Raw genomic sequence first — 24,990 nt, 5'->3', positions numbered from 1 at the left:
ATTTGTTGATGTATCTTATAAAATTCTTGGACATGGTGCCAAGTGCCCCGATGACAATGGGTATCACTGTTACATGCTTCATGCATAGCCATGTAGTTTCAATGGCCAGAGTTGTTGTTGTTGTTGTTGTTGTTGTTGTTGTTGTTGTTATATTTGTATGCTTCTTGACTCTAAGTAGTTTACAATAGATAACAATCCTCCCCAAAGACCTGGGCAAAGACCCAGGATTTTAAAGTCATTTGAACTTTAATTAGAGTGGGAACATTTTAATTTCAAGGAGGAGACCTCATTCCAGAAGGCAGGCACTATTACAAAGAGTCATTAATTGGGACCCACTTTCTGGGTCCCAATAAATGGTGTTATTTGATCAGTGTAATGCAGATCCCACCAATCCTGCCAGAACTGCTTGAACACATGGTTATAAGAGACATGTGGTCCCTTAAGTAACCAAAGCCAAAGCCATGTAGGGTGGTATAGATGGCAGTCAGTGCTCTGAATCACACCTAGAAGCAAAAAGATACCCAGTGCAGCTCACAAAGCAGAGATGTAATATGGTAAAACCAAAGCATGCTCATCACTGTCTGTGCAGCTGTATTCTGGGCCTGCTGAAACTTCCAGGTGGTCTTCAAGAGTAGTTCCATGTGAATCTGTTATGTGTTGCCTTAGACAAACTGTGGGGGTAATTAGAATATGAATGACTGCTTAAAGGATCAATGTTGGAATATACCACATCTGTTAAACATGCACAAACACTTGGTTCTGGTACGACTGAGTTGGAGACAATGCTTCCCCATTCAAACCCACATAGCCTCTAAGTTCTGGGACTGAATCTGACAGGCTCACTTGGCCAATCCAGGATCAAAAGATATACTTGGATATCATCGGCATATTAATTATACCAAACCAGCAGATGAAGCCATTTCATAAAGATGTTGAAAAGGAGGGGAGAGTGATTACAACATCCCCTAAGTAAGGGACATAGTGAACAATCTCTTTTTGCCACTAACTGACTGGAACTGGCACCAAAGAAAGAAAGAGAACCACTGTAAGACAGAGTTAGCTCAGAAGTATACTGTATTTGACTATATCAAATTTGCCAAGAGACCAAGAAGAGTAAGGTACAATCATCATCCCAGCTCTGGCAGAGGTCATTAATATGATAAAAGCTGTCTCAATAAGAAATCTCAGCCTGAAACCCATGTCTAGATAATACATTTCCTCCAGGATTCTTCTCACCTGCTGATTGACCATCTTCTCAACAGGCTTCACAAGGAATGGGAGTTTCATGACTGATAATTAACTAATTATCAAAAATTACCGGGTTCAAGGATAACTTCTTGAGGCGAGGCACATCACTTCCTGTTTCAAGGCTGGGTGCACTTCCTTGTCAAAGGAGCCAATTCTGCTGTATGGACTGCTGTGAACCAATTGTGGTTCACCTCCCCAGCTGCTTTTACAGCTGAGTAGGGGCCAGGATCCAGGTGACTAAACTGACAGCACAGAAAGCTCTGCCCACTTCCTTAGGAGTCACCAGCTCAAATTATGTAAGCTGGAGCTAATAATATATTTTATGAAATGTAGAAATAGCAAGGATATGTATTTAGATGAAAAGTGAAGAGAACGACTCCAGTTTTCCCATGGTTACACATAAAAAGGAAGTAACAAAACATGAGGACAAAATATGATTCTTTGCAAATCTTCATGTTACTACATATTTGCTGTAGTAATTTCCAGGATTGTAATTAAAATTTGATCTTGTTCACTTTATAAAGGTTAATATTTTGAAAGAAAGACATTTAAATTATACTGGGTGATTTAGCTTTGTCAAATTATTCAAAAGCAAAAATTCTGGATTACATTTTTTGCCTATCTTAGATTTTATGTAATGCACTAAAATCTTTCACTTTTAGTTTTGCTTGTATTTGTTTGTCTATATTGTATTTCTTGTGGTCATTTATCAACTGAAGACATTGTGTCCTGTACTTTTCATTATTATAGTGGCATGCGCGTGCACACACACACACACACACAAACTAGATAGATAGATAGATAGATAGATAGATAGATAGATAGATATGATATGATATGATATGATATGATATGATATGCAATATATATTGCATTTGTGCTGATAAATAAAGGGAAACTAGTATAGATCTATTTCAAGATGTGTATGTATGTATGTGTGTGTGTGTGTGTGTGTGTGTGTGTATGTATGTATGTATGTATGTATGTATGTGTGTGTGTGTTGTGTCACAACCCCTGGTATGCCCAAATATGGGAGGAAGCATAGTGCTTCCTTTCTCTATCGGCTCATCACAAGAAACCATCCAGACAGAAAGTCATGTTTTTATTTTTACTGTTGCCTTTGTTACATTTGTGTTGCATTTCTCCCTTTATTTATTTATCAGCACAAATGCAACACACACACACACACACACACATATATATATATTAATCTAATTTAAAAACTTAAAAATTACTCTTCTACCCAGTTATTGTTATTTGAAAAGAATTGGATGAATAGATGGAAGCATTCTGTTTTACATGAAGGAGAGGGACCTATAAGAAGCGTGAAATGGAGAGGAAATCTGATTGCATGGGCCAACAATATGGTGAGTTCTGCTGGGTTGATAGTGTACTTCTCTGTTGTCATTACCGTAATTCATCTTAAAGTGGCTTCACATGTGTGAGCATGTGCATGAGAGAAATATTACTTATTTATATTTTAAAAACTGAAGGCAGAAGAGATAAGCCTGTAACTTGTTAAGACACATTGTTATAATTGTCATTCAGGAAATGTTTAGAAATTTAATTTGCATAGGATTATAGAATAAACTCTTATTTAGGATTCTTCAGCCAAAAACCATAGATTGTAGATTGCTTTATGAACTGTTGATTTACTGTCATATGAAGTCTTAAATATTTATCTTACCCTCTGCCATGGTTTTAATGTAATTCTCACTTTTTGCTAGTAGGAAAACATTAATCTGTAGAATAAATCCTCACATCAAAGTTCAGGGGAAAAAATGTACCCCCACTCAGTTTTCTGGGAAACTTAGTACTGTCACACTCCCTCATAATTTTTCAGTAATTGTAAACTGGGACAGCAAAGCAAAATTACACAACTGCTTCTTCCCTTTTTTAGTTAAATATTTTAAAGAGCTTGTTGTAGAATTCACATTATGTTTTCTGCCAAATTCTTCCAATTGTTAACCAAAATATTTTTTGTGCCTCCAATGGGATAGTACTGCCACCTTGATACAGCCTGCAATACTTCTATGTTTTTTGTGTAAAATGTCACACATAATTCTCTTACTGTGTATTAAACTTCCAGGGCGTGAAGATATTCGACATGATTGCTAAGCAAAGAATCACCAATGTGCCACGAGACGATATAAGCCTTCGTCCTGATATGTATCCCTGTAGCCTTTGCTGGAAAGATAATTTAACACTGATTATTGGCTGGGGAAATTCAGTAAAGGTACAATTACCTGTCTTTGTAATAAATGCTTGCTGCTATCACAGACAAACAGAGGATTATTTCTGGAAAGCGAAAGTGATAGGGGTGGGTGGGGGGGAGAAGGAAATTTGATTTGATTACTATGCAGAGAACTCCTGCTGCCATAGAAATATCATTGGGCTGACCTTCATAAGAAGGAATGATGATAAATGCTCAGGGGTCAGACACATTCTCTAAGTGTGTGAGTAGGCAAGACTACGATGATCTTTCTCTTTTCTCTTCCAGCAGTGTGCTTTGAGAGCTGCTAAGAGTTTTGAATTTCATTAACTGCTTAGTTTGGAAAGGAAAAACATAAGCTGAATGTTTTATTAACTATTTTCAGTCTTAACTTTAGTGAGTAATGAAACCTGGGATATTGAAAGCATACTTTCTTGGAGAGGCAGACACAACAGTTTTCTACCAAACAATAGTCCTTCATTTATAACCAAAGGACCAAAAAGGACAGAACTTTAATCTTTCCTTTGTGTAAGTTAATACCATTGAATACAATGGCACTTAGGACTGAAGACTGAATCCTAAGAAATGTTTGGGTGAACGAATGAGTGTGTTTGATTCGGAGGACCTGCCGAGGCACGCGGAGGCCATTGGGGTGGATGGGGGAATTGCGGACACGGGAGTGGGCCGGAGCATTACGGTCGTAACAGGGAGGGGCAGATATGGCAGGGACTTTAGGGCTAGCCATTACCAGGAAAGGAGGGCTCGCTACGTTACAGAGATCCCTCCTTCCGGCCCTATGAGTCCCACTCCAAGGCCAGATGGCGCGAGTAACCAGGACCCTGGTCTCAGGCTGTTGTCGCTAAATGCCAGGTCTGTTGTTCACAAGGCTCCCCTCGTCCGGGACTTAATTTTAGACGAGAGGGCAGACCTGGCATGTATTACTGAAACCTGGCTGGGCCTGGAGGGAGGAGTCCCCCTCGTAGAGATGTGCCCAGAGGGCTTTCAGGTGCTTCATCAGCCGAGGGCCCAGGGAAGGGGTGGAGGTGTGGCCATTGTTATCCGAGAGTCTCTAGCACCTCGTAGGATCCCTGCTCCGGAGCTTGTCGGGTGTGAGTCCCTGCTGGTGAAGTTGGACCTCAAGGGTCAAGTGGGTGTGCTGCTAATGTACCTGTCTCCCAACTGCGTTGCAGCAGCCCTCCCCTCGCTCCTGGAGTCAATAGCCGAGCTGGCAATTGAGTTCCCCAGGCTTATGGTTCTGGGGGATTTCAATTTGCCTTCGCTCGGTGAACACTCTGATGGGGCGCAGGAGTTCATGGCTTCCATGACAGCCATGGGCTTGACCCAAGTAATTTGGGGCCCAACCCACTCAGCGGGTCACATGCTCGACCTCGTATTTCTCTCGGAGCAGTGGACTTGTGATCTTGGTCTGAGGGGTAGTGAGATCATACCCCTGTCGTGGTCAGACCACTGCCTACTGAGGCTTGACTTTCAGAGACCAAACCCCCACTGTAGGGAGGAGGAACCGACCAGATGGTTCCGCCCCAGGCAACTTATGGACCCCTTGAGGTTCCAGACGGAGCTTGAGGTTATTCCTGATACCCTCGCCCACAGTCCGGTGGAGACTCTGGTTGCTGCCTGGAACTCGGCAGCGACGGAGTCTCTTAACCGGATTGCGCCACTACGGCCGCTCCGAGGCAGTGGATCCAGGAGGCCCCCTTGGTTCACCGAGGAACTCCGGAAGAGGAAGCGCCGGAAGAGACGCCTAGAGCACTTATGGAGATCCAATAAATCCGAATCGAACCGAGCACTTCTAACATCTTGCATCAAGGAATACATCAGGGCAATCAGGACGGCGAAAAGAACTTATATTGCCACCTTGATTGCCTCGGCTGAGTCGCGCCCAGCCGCCCTGTTCAGGATAACCCGTTCCCTCCTAAATAGGAGGGATACGGGGGATCCCCTGCAGGGTAGGGCTGAGGATTACGTCCAGTTTCTAGCAGACAAAGTTGCTCGGTTTCAGTCGGACTTGGACTCCGATTCCGCAGATCCAGCCGAGGCACAAGGGGATAATCTGGTAGACCATCGCTGGGTTGACTTTCAGGATGTTGCCCCTGAGGACGTAGACAAGGCCATGAGAGCTGTGAGTGCCTCCACATGTGTACTGGACCCGTGCCCCTCCTGGCTGGTTGCTAACAGCAGGAAGGTGACACGGGGCTGGATCCAGGCGGTTGTTACCACCTCCCTTCGGGAGGGGGTCTTTCCCCCCGCACTTAAAGCGGCGGTGGTGAGACCCCTCCTGAAGAAACCATCTTTGGATCCAGCCGTTCTTAACAATTATCGTCCAGTCTCCAACCTCCCCTTTGTGGGGAAGGTTGTTGAGAAGGTGGTGGCCTTTCAGCTCCAACGGTCCTTGGAGGAAGCTAGTTATCTTGACCCATTCCAGTCCGGCTTCAGGCCTGGCTACAGCACAGAAACCGCTTTGGTTGCATTGACCAATGACCTCTGGAGAGCCAGGGACGGAGGCTACGCCTCCATCCTGGTTCTCCTTGACCTCTCAGCGGCTTTCGATACCATCGACCATGGTATCCTTCTGCGACGACTGCGGGAGGTGGGGGTGGGAGGCACTGTTTTGCGGTGGTTCTCCTCTTACCTCTCAGACAGGTTGCAGTCGGTGTTTGTTGGAGGGCAGAGATCGACCCCTAGGCCCCTAACATATGGGGTGCCGCAGGGTTCGGTCTTGTCCCCCCTACTTTTCAACATCTACATGAAACCGCTGGGCGAGATCATTCGGCGGCATGGGATAAAATACCACCAGTATGCGGATGATACTCAGTTGTATCTGTCCGCCCCGTGCCAACTCAATGAAGCGGTGGACGTGATGAACCAGGGCCTTGAAGCTGTTAGGGACTGGATGAGGGCTAACAAACTCGTGCTCAACCCAGATAAGACCGAGTGGCTGTTGTGTTTCCCTCCCACTAATTCGGCAAGTATTCCATCTCTCAGGCTGGGGGGTCAAGCACTACGCCCCTCAGACAGGGTCCGCAACTTGGGAGTCCTCCTGGACCCACAGCTGACTTTTGAACACCATTTGTCAGCTGTGACCAGGGGGGCATTTGCCAAGATTCGCCTGGTGCACCAGTTGCGCCCCTACCTGAACCGGGAGGCTCTCACAACAGTCACTCGTGCCCTTGTGACCTCTAGGCTGGAGTACTGCAATGTGCTCTACATGGGGCTGCCCTTGAAGAGTATTCGGCGACTTCACCTAGTCCAGAATGTGGCCGCGCGAGCGATTGTGGGTGCACCTCGCTTCACCCAGATAACACCTATCCTCCGCGAGCTGCACTGGCTACCTGTCGATCTCCGGGTACGCTTCAAGGTGCTACTTGTCACCCATAAAGCCCTTCATGGTAGTGGATCTGGGTACTTGAGAGACCGCCTACTGCCAATCACCTCCACTCGACCTATTAGATCCCATAGATTAGGCCTCCTCCGAGTCCCATCTGCCGGTCAATGTCGACTGGCAACCACGCGGAGGAGAGCCTTCTCGGTGGCAGCTCCGACCCTATGGAACGATCTCCCCGTGGAGATTCGTACCCTCACCACCCTCCAGACCTTCCGCACAGCCCTCAAAATCTGGCTATCCCGTCAGGCCTGGGACTAAAGACTGTAACCCACCCGAATGGTATGAATGTTGTGTTTTTTAATGACGTACTGTCCTACGTGTTAAATGTTCCCCCCCCCTTTTCGAGTTGTAAGCCGCCCTGAGTCCCCCCAGGGAAAAGGGCGGCATATAAATAAACTTCTCAAATCTCAAGTTGTATGATGTTACGTATATTGAAATGCTTCTTTTCTTGACCAACCAAAACATATATTCATATGAATTTAAACATTGCTAAAACATGGAAATAATTATTTTGTGGCAAAAATAAAAATAAGTAAAGAATCATAGTTCTATCACTTTCCATAGACAAAAATCTTTCTTGGATGCATCTGGGGCAAAAATATTTCTACAGAACTACAAACAGCATAAATTTGGTAGATTTCAAAATGGCAAAGGATTTTTTGTCAGTTTTACCACTACAGTCTGACAGAATTGCTAATCTGCTTCTTCTAGGATTGGTCTCTTAAATTGTAATGTTTACTGAAATTATAATCTTAACAGTTCTGTAGTTAGGCACCTTTGCCAATACATCAGTATGATCTCACACTATTTTCTAAAATAAGTAATTATAATTAATATGATTTTCTTAATAGATATGTTCAGTGAAAGAACGGCATGCAAGTGAAATGCGGGATCTACCTAGCCGTTACGTGGAAATAGGTACGGATGTAACATTTTTGTGAGTTAACTTACACTAAATAGTAGTTTTTATAATTAAACATTCAAAATCACAAAATTTCATACTTTTTAAAAAGGTCTTTATTTGCAATACTATGTATTTGGTACATTCAAAGTATTTCAGAGGAGAACTAATTTGATCTAGTAATTAAGACACCTGGCTGGAAAACAGGAGACTATGAATACATTGGCCACTTATTCTCTCATAGTCTGTGGTATCAGGCTCAAATGGAAAGCTGGTCAATAAATTTCTTTTGTCACCAATTGATCAACATTTGGTTGATTTTTGCATGATTCTGTAAATAGGAAGTTGTTAGAAATTGTTAGTCCATACTTATAGATGCAAGACCCAGTTTACTTAACCAATGTACAAAATATAGATGAAGATGTATGCTTTCTTAATAGTACATGAGGCTAAATCATAAATTATATTGCCATATGATACGTGGGTATTTCATTGTTATGCATAGAGAAATCTTTGGGTATGTGCAATCTTTGGGTATGTGCAATCTTTGGGTATGTCAGGGTTCCAAGTAACACCACCAACAGAAGTAAGGCTCTGAGGCAGGCATTTCCTCAAAGTTCCATTTTATTAGAGATGTCATATTGGCACATCTGGGAAAACGTGAATCTGAAAGTCTCCTGGGTTTTCCCCATCCAAAGGAAAGCCAAAGTCCCTTCCCCTGCACCCACATGTCCATCACATGGTCCAATCAGGTCACCATCCTAACAGTCATGCCTCTCCAGGTGAAGGCTGAATGCCCTTGGCTCCCAGGAAAAGAATGTTGTTATGGCTATACATTTCCCCACTCCCCATCCAACCCTGTCCCATTTCACATAGCATGCCCATCTACAAAGTGTGGCAGCCCTGAAGATTCAAAGAAAAAGATGGCCTCCAGGGCTGACACTTTATGTACTGTATTTTTCAGAGTATAAGACGTATCTCCCCCCCCCCCCAAAAAAAAGGGAATGAAAATCTGGGTGTGTCTTATACTCCAAATGTAGCTGCCTGGGTCATCTGGAGAAAGGGCAGATGAAGCGGGCGCTGCACAAGAGGTGTAAGACAAGGTGGCGTGCCGCTTGGCCTCCTGCTTCTCCAGACAATCCAGGCAGAGAGTGGTCGGCTTCTGCTCCTGGCCTGGGAGATGAATCTGTCCAGGAGGAATGCATGTCCTGTTTTTGCAATCATTGAGGAATAAGAGCATTTCAGGCAGCGGGCACTTCCAGTCTGCACTGAGATCCCTGCAGCCTGGAACTGCCCACCACCTGAAACACTCTTTTTCCTCTCCAATTGCAAAAGCAGGGCATGCATTCCTCCTGATCGGATCCATCTCCTGGGCCAGGAGCAGAAGCCGACCACCTGGGTTGTTTGGAGAAGGGGAAGGCCAGCAGCAAGCCACCTTACCTTACATCTCTCATGCAGCGCCTGCTTTACCTGCCCTTCAGGCATTTCCAGGTGGCTGAGATCGCCATGCTGCCATCTGAAAATGCTGTTACTGTGATCTCTACAGCTCCCATTTCACCTGCCCCTTCTCAGGCAGTTCCTGGTGGCCAAGATCGCCGTGCTGCCATCCAAAAACACTGTTATTGCAATAAATGCTGCCTGGAACCACCTGAGAAGGGGCAGGCGAAGTGAGTGAAGCAGGTATAATATTTTAAATGTATGATAGCTTAAGCATTTATTTTCAAGTAGTTACTGAAAATTGTGGTTTTTATTTAATTGCATGGAGCAATCTAATGAAAACTAAGGATTTTGTGTATCTATAATATGTTGTAAAATATATTTATTTATCACATTTTTAAATTGCCCATCCCCATCACAGAGGGACCTTGGGTGGTATACATTAAAATATAGGCAGTATGAGTAAAACACTGTTAAAAATTAATTGAAAGGCAAATGGAGAGCTTTCAATAATGTGCTTCTCTGGGCTCCCCCTGCAAGGCTGCAGAGCCATGTTTTCACTCCTTTTCAGAAGGCTAAGAAAGTGGGGAGGACCTTCCTCATCTCAGAGTATAGAATATTCCACAGGGCAATAACAATGGCAGAGAGACCTCTATTCCTGGACCTACCAGTCGGAATTCTTCAATTAACGTGGTCTGCAACAAGCCCGATTGGATGAGGAAGGCAGATGTAATGGGATGAAGATGGTTCTATAGGTAGCCTGGCCCTACACCTTGAATTGGACCCAGAAACAAACTAGCAGAGCAAAAGGTATTAAATGAAATTTAATTTCTGGCATGACCTCATTTTGTATCTATTGAAGCTTCTAGATACTTTTCAATATAGAACATATCTCCATGTAGATCTTATTGCAATAGGTTCGAGTGGGAGATGACTGGGGCATGAGTGACTAACTGGAGAGGCTCCCTATTCAGAAAGAGCATAACTAGCATACAACAGAAAGTGGGACAAAGACATCCCTCCAACTTCCATGTCTGGCTGCCAGCTGCTTTAACCCTTGAGTCCAGGAGGACTTCCAAATTATGCACCTGGTCTATTGGGGATAGTGCAACTTCATCCAAGACCAAAGATGATATACTCTTGGATTCAGAGGGGTCCACCAATAGCCACTCTACTTTACCAGGATTCACCTGGAGTATGTTATGCCCATCTAGGCCCCCATAGCCTCTAAGCATGGTGAAAGAATGCCCACAGCTTTACTCACTTCACCTGAGATGGATATATAACTGGCTATCATCACAATATTTTTTGATATGGATGATCTCACCCAGTAGTTTCATGTAGATATTAAAAAGGAATGGAAAAATCATTAAGTCCTGTGGCACACTACAAAGAAGGAGCCATGAACTGAACCTCTTGTTCTCTATCAGCACCGATTGGGACCAACCTTGAGGAATGAGATGAACCAGCACAAAAGTCTGCTGCCCATCCTCAAGTCACTAAGTTAGTCCAAAAAGATACTACAGTCAATGGTATAAAAGAGGCTAAGGAGAGCAAGGATGGATACACCACCTTCATCCTGCTCTTGCCAGAAATCATTCATGAATGTGACCAATGCTGTTTCTGTCCCATATCCATGAAGTTGTCCAGAATGGTAGGTCCAGCGATGGCTTCTTGAAGAGGGGTCATACCAGTATTTTTTCAAAAGGAACTAGAATTGCTCCAGCACTTGGTTCCACCCAAATGATACCTCCTGGGTGTCTTAATATGCCAGGAGGAGATTGGATCTAATGCACATGTCGCGGTGTTTACATTTCAGAGGACTCTTCTGTTACCTCAGATCCAACAGAATTGTTAATCCTCCTTCCCTTCTTGGGGGACCTCAGCTGATACCAAATAAAAAATGTGGTTGGGTACATTTCTAAGAGTGCATTGATAATAAATACTGGGTTAGCCTGCTCTTCATTAAGAGAGTACTAATAAGACAAGCCTTTTTATTGACCAATTTGGCATTAAGCAGCAACAGTTGAAAACTGGGAGGCGGAGCTGATGTCGCAGTGATATGCCGTGTGATCTTGCAGCTCCAAGATCGCCGTCTATATCTCTGCCGCTGGATGGTCCTTTTGGACCTAAACCATCCCATAGAGACAGTGATAGAGAAAGGCACATCCTGCTGATCCGGGACATCACAAAGTCCCTGGTTGATCAGGAGAAGCCTTTTTTTCCAGCGGCTGCGAGGCAGACATCAAAGCTTCTGAAGTCGTTCTGGGGCGGGACCTTGCTGATGGCGGCAGCTTAACGAGCTGCCCCCGGGTTCCTGGCCGTGTTATCTGCCTAAATATCTGGTAGATACCTCATTCTTCAGGCAAAGAAGAATGAGAGAGAGATCCAGCTGGTAAGAGCTTTTCTTTGAAGTTTGCAGCCTTTTTTTTTTTTTGCTGCGAATGGAAGGGGGGCCGACCGAAGGCTGAATCACATCTCCGTGCCAGAAACTTCTGCTGTAATCATTACAGCGCAAAGTAAGGAACCCCCGCTTAGGACAATTTTTGATATATTTATTTGAGATTAATACAAGCAGAGTCCGTACCCGAGAACCTTATCTGCCTTTTTTTTTAAAAAGAAAGAGCTTTCTTTGTGCACTTGGTTTCTAAAAAAAATAAGCTCCTAAAATGGCGGGTGCCACATTCCTAACTGTCCGGCAGAAAAAGATCAAAGGAATAGCCAGATAGCATTCTCTTACTAATTAGTTTCGTTTCTCTGAAGAGCTTACAAGACTTTTTTCTTATCAACTTTTAAAAGCTTTAAAAGACTCCTTGTTAATATAGAGACATTCCAAACAGAGATGAATATGAACTGTTTCGTTACAATGCTAATCTTTTGAAACCTGCTTTGTTACAATGCTCTTTTCTGAAACCTTTTGAAAAACCTCTAAGAACAAATAAAGGGGGGACTTAATACAGGGCGGGGCATAACCTTTTCCTAGGGGGTCACAGCAAGATCGACAGCAGTTTACAACTTCCGCGACACCTCATTTTAAAGCCCATAAAAAACTGAATTGAATGAGCTATTAAATGTTAAATTTGCTTTAAGAATGGCTGGAAAATTCGATTCGGAAGAACAAAGGATCATTGACAGAATAAAATGCATTGCCTTTCGAGAGGCTCGCGAAAACAATGTCGAATTTTGGGGCAATGACGTCTGGCCGGGAAATTCGCCAGATCTCAATCCGGCAGAGAACATTGGGGCCATAATTAAGGATGAAGTGGAAGCTCTGATGATTCAGGAGCAAGGTCAAAATCGATATTCGGTTGAAACTTTGAGAATGAATTTGGAAACTGTGTTGAAAAATCTGGAAAATCGAACGGAACTGTTTGAAGATTTGTTGTGTTCTTATCCACCTCGTTTGAATGCTGTTCGAAGGGCTAATGGTGGTCATACTGACTATTAAATCGTGTCAATAAACTCAGTTTTTGATGGGCTTTCGAATGGTGTATGAATTATTTGTGTTGTTATTACAAGTGTTGCTGTGACCCCCTAGGAAAAGGTTATGCCCCACCCTGTACTTTCTTCCCTCGTAAGCTACACAACGGGCCAGCAGAGTTTGAATAATTGTTGAATAATTGTTTGAAGAAAAGATATAATGGCATCAAAATTAAATTCGGGGAGACCTCTTTTTAGGAGTACATCTCACGCACTTGGCACAAAGTTGCAGCTTCCACCCTCTACGCCCCCTACTGGAGATTTGCTAACGAAAGAACTTTTTTTTGAGACTCTTAGAGAATTTAGAGAGCAGAATTTAGAAACTCTCAGAGAATTCAGAGAGGAGATAAAGAAATTTAATGCAGACTTATATGATAAGCTTGATACTAGGATTGCCAAAACAAAGGACGATATGGTGGGACTTGTAACTGTATTGACAGAATATGTTTCTGGAATGGAAAATAAGCTAGAGGTTCTTGATGAAGCCAACACTAACTTGACATCCAAAATTGAAGTGGTGCAACAAAAAGTTGAAAACGCTGAAAAACAAATTGTTATGATACACTACAAACAGATGGAGCTTGCATTAAGAGTCAGGGGGCTGCATGAAAACGAACAGGAGAACTTGAAGCAGATTTTCTCAGAGGCTTTTAACCGTCTGGTGGAAAGACCGGGGTCCAACTTTGACTGGCAGATCGAAAAAATTTATCGCGCTAACTCTTGGGTGGCAAAACAGAGGCAACTCCCCCGAGATGTAATTATATACTTTACTACAAGAGAGTTTAGAAACATGATACTACAAGAGTCTTATAATACCAGGCTTCAAATTGGCGGACAGGACTTGATCGTCTTGAAAGAAATACCACCCCAAATGCTAAGAGCCAGGAGAGATTATGCTTTTCTAGTGGAAGAACTCAGAAACCGTCAGATACAGTATAGATGGGATGTACCATTTGGTATCATAATTACATTTGATAAGCAAAAATATCGTCTCAACTCTGTATGGGTAGCCCGAGATTTTTATCACAAGACCCTGAAGGTGGGACACCCTGAATTATCTGGATCTGGAGAAAGACTACGAGAAGGACAAGATAAACAGCAAATCACACAACTACCAGACAAAAAGCACCATTTCCTCCTTCCGGAAGGGCAAGGGACCAGAGAACAAAGATCTAGCCGTATGACTACCAGACGAATGGGAAAACAAGGCATATTGCAACAACCTCAATAATCATCGGCCATTCAGAAGTGATGTCATCTGGTAAGCTGATTTTATTATTCAAGAGAGACTGTCCGCACTAAAAGCTTAAGCTAATTGAAACCAAAAAATAGAAGAATCTAGCGGCGAATTGGTCTTTTTTTAATGGATTTATGGCTGGTGGCTACTTTATTTCTTAAACGCTTCAAGGAACGCTTCGGCAGCCCTCCCCACTGACTCTTTCTAAGTGGATCGTAAAGTCAACCTTCTACTAATTAGCCTTTTACGATCTGACATTTTTATTACTTGGCTGTGTTTACGATCAGATAAGATTGCACAGTTTCCAGCGTGTTTTTACTTGCAATTTCTAACTACGACACATCATGGCTCCTGAAAATACTTCTAAGGTCTCACTCCAGATTCTTTTTTCCGCATGTCGAGAGCTTTTTGACTCTTTTCAGAGATTGGAAAGAAAATTGGATCATCTGATTTTAAAATATGAAGGAAAAACCGAGATCGTTGAATGTTTGAATGTTCCTGAAATACAAATGGAAAATGTGAGAAATGGCGTCTGGTCTATCTCAGAGGAAGAAAGGAGGGGGGGGAGCTATAAAGAAGATTCATTTAAAGAGACAGAGTGCAGGAGAAATGAAAACTCCACCCTTGAGAATTAAAGTCAATTTGAAAAGTTTTACAAGCCCGGGACAACATTATTATTTCATCACTGACATTCAGAGCCAAAAGGTGCGAAGATATCTGTGTCTGGACTTGCTTATAAAAACATTTGGTAAATTTATCCAACGAATGGCAATTGGATTGAGAAAATTTTGCTATTGGAGGGACACAGGCTGACAGATGGAAGAATACAACTTAAAATTAGCTAAATCTGATTACTTTAATTTGTAATAGATATAGCTGAATAATAATTGATATTGATGGTAATGTATATAATGTGGAATTGGCTGATAGATTGAAGAATACAATTGAAAACTAGCTAAACCTAATTGCTCTTTTTGTAACAGATATAGCTGAATAATAATTGATATTGATAGTAATGTATATAATGTGGAGTCGATATGATAAATAACAATTGGATATGAGAAAACATTTTTGGATTATACATAAAGAGTATTAATTACAATAATTATCACTATTATAAAAACTAAATAAAATACATACAATCAAATGTTAATCAATACTGGGAAAATGTTATGATATATGATATAATTAAATATTATGGATGTTCAGCTAAAATGGGATATGAGGATTTGATGTTAATAGAGGATTTTACAAGTAAGTAAATGAAATGTCAGCATGTGTTATGGATTAATTCTTTGGCATAGCTAAGGATGAAGGATGTTTAAATAACTATAGGTAATTAAAACGAGGTATAATGATGTTAATATGGTAAACATTTGAGTTAAGATATTTGAATTAATATGAGTTAATGGAAGAGAAGCACCAAAGCATGTTGTAACCAGTTGATATACTTCTTCTTTTTTATAATAGATACCTGTGTTTTGTTTTTTTTCCTGCCTTGTCCTTTGTCGTTTTTGTCTTTTTTTTTTTTTGTCTTTTCTTTTTGATTTTTTCTTTTCCCACTGGTGTGGGCAGGTATTGTTCAAGATTATTACTTGTATTAATATTTTTAAATAATAATTACAGTCAAATGAAAATGGATATATAATAATGCTTGAGTTAATATGAGTTATGTTTGTTGACCGTGGAGGATCTGTAATCGATTGATACATTTTCTACAGATGTAAAGAAAGATGCTGTACTTGTTTCAATTAAAATTAAAAAAACATTTATTAAAAAAAAAAATCATCGGCCATTGATCAAGGAGTTATGGTCTGAACTCTACAGAAGAGAAAGAAAATATTTCACTATCTCAAACAGTTCAAGAACGATATAATTTGTCTGCAAGAAATTCATATCAAATCAACTGATCAAAAATATCTGTTCAACCCCGAACTTGGTCAATATTTTGTGACCTCTGCTACGGAAAAGAAAAATGGTATAGTTGTATACTTAAGAAAAGACATTAAGGCTGAGTTAATTGAAGCAGATCCCTTTGGAAGATATATCGCATTAGACCTAATTCTAGAAGGGAAAAAGACTTGATGGACAACTTCGAATTGAGAAATGTTTGGCGAGAAAGAAACGCAGAGGCATATGACTTCACCCCTTTTTCTGATGGACATCAATCCCTTTCAAGGATTGATTTTATACAAATCACTAATGATTTATTTTCTAGGGTGAAGAAGACAAAGATTGCGGCATGGGTCCTCTTGGATCGTAACCCAGTCTGGACGGAATTGGGAAGGGTAGTGCAGGCAAGAAGGTCTTGGAGGTCGAATGAGAGTTTATTTAGATATGAAAAGTATATTAATGATTGTAAAAAATTGCCATCTGAATACTTTGTTCTGAATACGAATAAGGGTATATTCATGGAATTTGTAGGGGATGTAAGTAAAGCATATATGAGAGGAGTACTGATGAATATAAACAAAATACATAGACATAAACAAGGGCAAAAACGAAAAGAATTGGAAGAGGAAATCAAAAGAAAAATTTGAAATGTATCCAAATTGTGTTATAGAGGGAAGGAGGTACAAAGGGGACAAAATTAAGGGTTTAGATATAGACAGATACTTAGATAAAAAGATAATACCCCTAGTTAGAGAAGAGTACAGGCAAAAGTTGAACCAACAAATAACTTCTGGGAAAATCCTGCAGGTAATCAAACAACTAAGATTAGGAAAAATGTAAACTGCTTAAAGTTTGTGTAATGGCAAGAAGCTGAGTTCAACGCAGAGATTTTACTGGCTTTTTTTTCTCTTTTTTTTTCCTTTTTTTTAAAATTTCCTTGGTTTTAATATATCTTAGACTGTGTTTGATAAAAAGCTATACCATGTACGGGCTCTGGGAAGTCGGGGGGGGGGAAGGGAGGTGGGGTCATAGGGGGGAGAGGGGCGGAGGGGGGAAATATAGTATGTGCCAGATTTTAAAGTAACATGATTGCACTTGTATACTGTTGCCTTTTTAATTCTAGTGTAAAAATAAGAAGCTGAATATATTGATAGATAGTAGAAATACACCGAAGGGAGGAGCAGAGGGAAAGAAGAAAGAGGGGTAGAGAGGGTGGGAGAGAGGATCGGAAGGAGGGTGAGATGGAAGGGAGGGAGTGTATTGGGAGAAAGGAGTGATAGAGGGGGGGAAGTAGGAGAGGGGAATGTTGGAGGGGAGAAAGGAAAGTTGGAGGGGGGTGAAAGAAAGGGTGTATGGAGGGTTGAAGTGGTATATTGGGTTTGTATTTTGGGGAGTATTTTTGACAAGGATGGCTGTGTTTATTGCTCAATGTTATATGGCCCCGGTCATGCACAGTATATATGTGACTGTATGAAATGAAAATGAAAATAAAACATATTTGAAAGAAAAAAGAAAAAAAAAAGCTTCTGAAGTCGGGAACAGCTCCGGTATGGAAGAAAGAGCAGGAGAGAAAGTGTGTCAATCTGGTGAGAGAACTTTTCATCATTATTATGTGAGAGAACACGCTAAAAGATTAAAAGTTAAATTAAAATTGAAGACTGAAAAGACTAAGTGGTGAGATTAAGCCAGAGTCAAGTTGAGTGTTTTTTTCCCTTCCCTTTTATTGTTGGAATTTGGTTAGATCTTTGCAAACATCTTTTACTTTTTAAACTGGACTGGTTTTTTTTGTCTTTTCTTTCTTAAATATTTGCATAAATGTTTTTACTGTCTAAGACTTCTTTTCCCCTACTTTTTTCAATGCTTTAATTATATTTCCTTTTTAAATCAATCAATCTCTCTCTCTCTCTCTCTCTCTCTCTCTCTCTCTCTCCCTCCCTCCCTCCCTCTCTCTCTCTCTCTCTCTCTCTCTCTCTCTCTCTCTTTTGGATATAAGGAAAGTAAGGGAAAGTGGAAGAGAACTAAATAACACTGCCACCTAGAGGCCTGGAAACATTGTTTTCCTTTTCTTGTATGAGTGTTTAGAGAAAAGACATTTCAAGGTCTTTGAGCCTGTTTATGAAATGATGGTGGGATGAGCATGAAGGTTTGTTTATACAGGTGCTCTTCTGGGATACTATCAGTGCATGGAGTTTGGGCTTGAAAGAGAATTTGGAGTTCAAAGAAAGAAGATTGTTGTGACCTTGAAAAGAGAACTTGCTAATTTTGTAAGAGCCTTGGATTTTACAGTGGTAGTGTTTCTCTCCCCCCCCCCCACCCTTTTCTTTCTTTTTACTCCCTTACTCTTCTCATTTAGCCATTGCCAGCTGGTCTGAGGCCTTCTGCAGAAGATGTTTGGTTTTTCTTTTTCTTTTCCCTTTTCTTAAAGGAGTGCTTCTTTTTTACTTTTCTTGTCTATTTTTTGGGATGTATGTATGTATGTATGTATGTATGTATGTATGTATGTGTCTGTGTGTATATATATATGGGATGCATCCCATATATATATATGTATATATATATATGCATATATATGCATATATATATGCATATATATATGGGATGCATCCCATATATATATATATATATATATATATATATATATATATATATATATATATATATATATATATATATATATATATATATATATATATATATATATATATATATATATATATATATACATACATACATACATACATACACAAACACATACATACATACATACATACATACATACATACATACATATTCCCTTTTCTCTGCTGGATTTTGTTATTTTATTCCACTGAACCAGATTAAGATAAAGAAGGACCTGAAGACTTTTATTTTTGTTCCTTTTATTTTTTTTGTCATTAATCTGCTTTTTCCTTTTTTTTCTTTTAAACAATTGAAACCAATTGGACTAGGATTAACAAAAGCCTGAAGGTTTTTTTCCTTTTCCCCTTTTTTCTTTTTTCCATTCCTTTTTTTCTCCTCTTATCTTAGGGCCACTTGGGATTATAACTGTCCTACATATAAGTGGATTAAAGTATAGAACCTGAAGACTTCATATTTCTCAACTACCATACAGTATATCAACTGTTTTGAAATGAGTAAAAGGATAATGGCCGTTGGCTCTGCAATACCAACTTCTTCACCATCTGGAGGAAAAAGATGTTGCAACAGGAAAAAGACAAGGAAGTGATATTGCAAATGATTATGCAAGGAATACAAAAAATACAAGTAAAAACAGAATATAGAAAAGCAAACAGACAGCATTGAGAAAAGAATAGAGAATATAGAAAAGCAAACAGACAGCATTGAGAAAAGAATAGAGAATATAGAACAAAGAACATCGAACAAAAAACAGGGAAAACATGAAAAAATTAAGAACATTCACCAAATGATGATGAAATATGAGGACTTCAAAAAATTGAAGAAAAAGATGAGCAAAGAGACAAAATTTGGAGTTATTGATAGCAGATTGAGCATGGTCGAAAAAGATAACAGTGGAATACTGGGATGGGAGATTTATAGATCAGAATTGTATCTTAGATTTCAAAACGTAGAAGAAAAGGGAGAAAAACTAGCAGAAATAATGATAGAAATTCTGGCAGACGTCTCGGAGATAACCAAAGAGAAGATGATGGATGGTATAGATGAGGTGTTTCAAGTCTATACAAGATATGCAGCGAGAAACAATCTCCCAAGAGAAGTTCATATAAGATTTACTAAGAAAGCAATTGAGACACAAATATTACAGAAGGAAGAGACAAAAATCTGGAATATAAAGATAAGGAGATTGTGATTTTGAAACATGTACCAAGAAGACTGAGAGAGATGAGAGGAGAATACCAATTTTTGACTAAAATTCTACTTTAAAAAGGTGTTAATTATAGATGGCTGATACCAGAAGGTCTCATGTTTGTATGGCAAGGAGAAAGATACAGAATAGATTCAACTGAGAAAGCAGAACTATTCTATGCAGAACATCTGAGAGAGAAGGATGAGGAGACAGGAAAAGAATCATTAATGGAACTCCAAGAGGAGTGCATAGTTGTGACTGAGAAAGAAGAAGGTGCGGTAGGCAGCATTGACCTTAGAGAACAACGAGAACCGAGATCTACTAGAGCAGTAAATCCTTCTTATAAAGTATAAATATGGAAGAGAAAAAAATGATTTTAATTAATATAAATGGACTTAATTCAGCTATTAAAAGAAGGAAAACATTTCATAAATTAGAGAAATTAAAATTGGACATAATCTGCCTACAAGAAGTACATATTAAAAAGCAACGTGAACAAATATTGGTGCAGCCAAAATTAGGGAAATATTTACTGCGTTGCCAAGATGTAAGAAAAGAGGAGTGGTTTTATATATCAAGGATACAATTCCAGTGGAACAAATCTACACAGATGATGATGGAAGAATTTTGATGGTGGAAATTATGGACAATAATAAGAAAATACTTAATAGCAATTTACGCTCCTAATTACAACCAAGATGAATTTTATAGAAAATTACACATGAAAATAATTGAACTTGACTATGTTAATATTGTATGATGGGAGATTTTAATGGAATTGTAGAACAGAATATGGACTATAAAACACAAAAAAAGAACAAAACTGAATAGGAAGACTCTTCCAAAATCTTTTTTTGATGAAATAGATTTAAAAGATGTATGGAGAGAAAGAAACCCCACAAATAGACAATATACTCTCTACTCAAATAGAGGACTCATCATGGTCCAGAAAAGATATGATGTGGATTTCCACGGAATTGATTTGTTACATACAGGAAATTGACATAGAAACAAGCACTTGGGTGGACCACAACCCAATGACAATCAAATGGAAAGGACAAAGGAAAAGTTCTAGATGGATGCTAAACAACACTATATTAAAAGAAAAGGACTTAGTACTGAAAATGGAGAAAGAACTGGTATTCTTCTTTAAAGAAAACAGAAAAGAAGATACATCAATGCAGAATCTTTGGGATACAATGAAGGCCTACGCCAGAGACTTGATAATAGACTAAACAAGAAAAAGAAATACAAAGAAAAGACAAGCCTTTAAAATACTAGATGATGACTACAAGAGATTTGAAAAAGAGTTACAGAAATCTCCACAAAAAAGGACATTAAAATAAAAATGGACAAGAGTTAATGAAAAAGGAGGAATTAGCACAAAAAATAAGAAGCACTAAACAGAATTACTTTGAAAATGCAAATAAACCAGGTAGATGGTTAGCATATAAATTGAAAAAAGAGAATGAATCAAGAGAAATAATGCAATTAGTAGATGATCAAGGGCAGATTTGTTATGGAAATTTGCCAAATGCCTGCTAACCCCATTTAACATGCTGTTCAATTTCCTTTTTTGTATCACCTTTCATTGAGATCTGTTGGTCAAATTATGTGTGATGGTCTACTATATCTAGTTCTTCTCCAGATATAAAGGTTTTCTTTCTTTGGTGAATTTATTAAATATAACCTGGCTCCTTTTCAGGTTTATTTTAAGCCAAGTGGTTCTCCTGCTTTGTGCAGCTCTTGTATGTGTCTTTGTAACTCTTCTGTGCCTTCTGAGAAGTAAACAACATCATCTACAAATTTTAAGTAATTTAAATAGGTGCCATTGATTTTTATTCCATCTTTTGCCCAGTCTAATTTGCGAAGTACTTCTTCAAAGTAAGCTGAGAAAAGAATAGATGATATCATATTGCCTTGTCATATACCTTGTTTTATGTTCCATCCACTTGAAGATCATTAAGGCAAATTGTTGCTATTGTTTTTTTTGTATATTGATTATAGTCAGTTTATATAAGCAGTCTCTTTGCCTTGAGCATTGATTATTGCTTGCTGAAATACTGAGACAAACACCTTTTCATAGTCAATGAAAGCCACGCACAGTTGCATGGTGTTCTCATTGTATTTTCAATGACTTGCTGAACAACCTGGATGTGATCCATTGTCCTGCCTGCCTGCTCCTTTGGCCGTATATCATTTAATGTTCTCAATATTCTTTTTGCTATTATGTTGGTAAAAATCTAGTAGATGACTGAAAGATGGCTTATGGGGTAATAGTTCTTTAAGTCAACTTGGGCTTCTTTCTTGTGCATAAGAATCACTTCGGCATTTTTCCATGCATCGAGTATTTTTTCTTCTATGAGGCATCTTGAGTATAGTTTTATACTCAAGTATAGCTAGTATCTTATGCAAACTCTGACCACCAGCTTTCAGCATTTCAACCATACAGTCATTTCCTGAAAATGTTCACTAATAGTATGGCACTTTATACCATTACAATATTCTAGCATTTCCTATTTTGGTGTTACTTTTGCGTAATTTTAATTTTTGTATAGCTCTTGAGTAGAATTTTTCCAATTATTTCTAACATTTCCTGTCTTGTTCTACACACACATTTTAATGCAAATGCTTTCTTTCTTGTATTTATATGTTTGCATTTTGCTGTATTAATCCCTTTGTTTTCTTCAATTGCCTTTTTCACAAGCTTCATGTTAAACTTCCATTTTCTTCATTATCCATCATTTTTTCATTGTCAATAGTTTCATCAGAGATTTTTTACTTTACAAGAATCTCTGTAAGAGAGTCTTCTGGACAGAGAGTCTTCCAGCAGCCAGCCCACAACCATAGAGCGCACTCCCAGAGCGGCCGCTGCTGGAAGATTCAGCAGCCGAGTTTGGAACCGGAGAAGATGTTATGCTCGGAGCACAGTGGTGGTGGTGGCTGCTGCAGGGAGAGCAGGGCCCGGACATGTTGAGGCTAGGAGGCATGCCTGCTGGGGGCGGAACAGGCACTCGCGCAACCCCCTTCTCCAGCCAGGCAGAGCTCCATACACTGACCTAGGGGGTATCCTTAATGTGCCAAGCCGCGGGAGTTGGGGAGTGGGCAGAGTGCCATGTGGCTTGGTGCCTTAGGGATACCCCCTAGGTCAGTGAATGGCACTCTGCCCGGCTGAAAAGGGGGTTTGCCAGGCGGTTGTTCATGAGCTTGGTCACCTCATGGCTGCTTCGCCCCTTAGGCTGTGCCTGGTTCTTCGGGAGCCAGTTCGCAAGGGAGCAGTGACTCGACAACCCCAAAACAATAAGTTCTCCCCTATAATAAGCCCAAGGCCATATTTTGTAAGTAAAAAGAAAATAAGACCCTGTTGTATTTTCGGGGAAACACGGTAATTCTTGTATTATTTCTTAATTGTCTTTTGGGTAGGAATCCATTTTGATCTGAATGAATAATTTTATTTAATTTTTTAAAAGTCTTTCCGCAATAATCATCATAAATATTTTATAGTCCACATTTAGCAGCGAGATTGGCCTATTGTTTTATATCAATTGATTGTCTGCTTCTTCTTTTGGAATTAATGTTATAAATGCCTCAATCCATGAACTTGGCATTTTTGGTTGTTCTAATACTTTATAGTACAATTCTAACATGATTTCCCCAAAAGTTTCTTGAAAATTTTTATATACAGTGGGGCAAAAAAATATTTAGTCAGCCACCAATTGTGCAAGTTCTCCCACTTAAAAAGATGAGAGAGGCCTGTAATTGACATCATAGGTAAACCTCAACTATGAGAGACAAATGAGAAATCAAATCCAGACAATCACATTGTCTGATTTGGAAAGAATTTTTTTTGCCCAGGAGGTTGCCTTCTATCTATTTAGCATAGTCACTATCACAGTTTTCTCACTTCCCCTGCCAGGTCAAATCTCCACTGTCTTCTTCCCAGGCCGAAGCTTCTTATAGTTGGTTCTTTCCTTTTCTGCAATCCGCAATGCCAGTCTAATCACAGTCTCAGCTCATGTTCCTTCTGCCTGTGGTAATTCTTCAGCAGGCTCAAGCCATCAGTACATTTCCTCCATTCCTTCTCTGAATGTTAACTCTGTCTTCTCAAGGCTCCGCTCCCACCACTAAAGTGCTGCCCTTTTTTTCCACCTTGGAGACTCACTCACCCTCCAAGCTATAAGCTCACACTCCCTGAGAGTCACACCAGTACTTCATTCCAACTCCTCGAACTCCACCGCTACTTTCAGCTGTTTCCCTATTCTCGCTTCCTTCTCCATTTAAAGGGCTGTAATGCCTCCAGATCTGGCCATAAAGGCCAGTCTCTCCCACACCAGATTTGAGAGTTTTTTTTATACTTTAATAGGGGATCGCACCTCTCCCTGTTATCCTCTCAGCTTTCCCTCTCTGTCGCTGGTCCCTCCAAGACTCAGCTCTGCCTTTGCAACCCTCCTGGCACGGAAAATCGAGCAGAAAGAACAGAGCCCTGTTCTTCTGCTCCATGCTGGCGTGACTCCACCCTGGAAGTTCCCATACTCTATTTCAAGTATCGTCTTGTGAAGTTTTTTATAAAATTATTCCTGTCCATTATTCAGCGCATGAATTGTAACTAAGAGTACCTGTTTTTTATTTAATGTCACTTCCACCATCAACATTCTCTCTTCATCTTTAAAAATCCGATTCGCACTTATTGTTTCTTTAATATATAATACCACCCATCTTCTCTTTTGTTGTGATAACGAAGAGAATAATTTCCTCAATTTAGTATACTCCAATAATTTATTATGGTGTTTTTTAATATGTACTTCTTGTAGTTATATTATATTTAATCTTAATCTTTGTAATTTTGTGAATTTTTTTCTTTTCATGGGGGAGTTCAGTACATTTATGTTAATTGACAGCATCTTTTATTTCTTCTTACATTGCTTCATATGTATAGGTCTTATGCTCCTAGTTACTATTATTTTTTTCTGTTCCTTTGTTCTTGCTCCTTCTCTCTCTCTTCATTCTTTTTTCTCAGCTTCGCTTTCATCTTGTTGTGTACACTTTTCTTCTGTAGTTGATACTTCTTGACCTTTATGTTCTATTTCTCCCCTTGCTTCCTGTCCCTGTTCCATATTAAAATGGTGATCATAAAATTCCATTGCTTTGTCCAGTGAGTCCAGACTGTATCTTTTTTCATGCCAAGTAACTAGTATTCTCTTGAGTATCAGCCATCTGAAGTTTACATTGTAATTAATTAACATCATAGTCAAAAATTGGTATTGTCTCCGTAGGTCTCTTATTCTCCTTGGGATCTGTTTCAAAAACACCATTTGTATCCCCTTAAGTTGTAATGGTTCATCTCTTGCCTTAA

The 24,990-nt window shown here is 39.8% G+C and overlaps 1 protein-coding gene across 3 annotated transcripts in view; it reads left to right on the top strand.

Moving 5' to 3' along the window:
• Window positions 1–24,990, top strand: part of VPS41 (VPS41 subunit of HOPS complex) — a 243,433-nt gene that overhangs the window by 121,666 nt on the left and 96,777 nt on the right. For 2 of the 3 annotated variants that reach the window (XR_015696388.1, XM_087713103.1), the window contains exons 8-10: window positions 2,496–2,615; window positions 3,338–3,484; window positions 7,715–7,781. Coding sequence is in view for 2 of the 3 variants with exons in the window: in XM_087713103.1 (XP_087569229.1) it covers window positions 2,496–2,615; window positions 3,338–3,484; window positions 7,715–7,781 (334 nt within the window). In the remaining variant the exon portion in view is untranslated. The remainder of the gene's footprint in view (window positions 1–2,495; window positions 2,616–3,337; window positions 3,485–7,714; window positions 7,782–24,990) is intronic. The other variant, XM_087713102.1, reaches the window with a different exon arrangement.

The sequence above is a fragment of the Thamnophis sirtalis genome, unplaced genomic scaffold (assembly GCF_051295495.1).
Source record: "Thamnophis sirtalis isolate CommonGarterSnake01/CBP01778 unplaced genomic scaffold, rThaSir2_p1.2 scaffold_4, whole genome shotgun sequence".
In the NCBI taxonomy this organism is placed as follows: domain Eukaryota; kingdom Metazoa; phylum Chordata; class Lepidosauria; order Squamata; family Natricidae; genus Thamnophis; species Thamnophis sirtalis.
The sequence above is the reverse complement of the archived record's forward strand: the minus strand, read 5'-3'. Positions and strand labels throughout refer to the sequence as shown.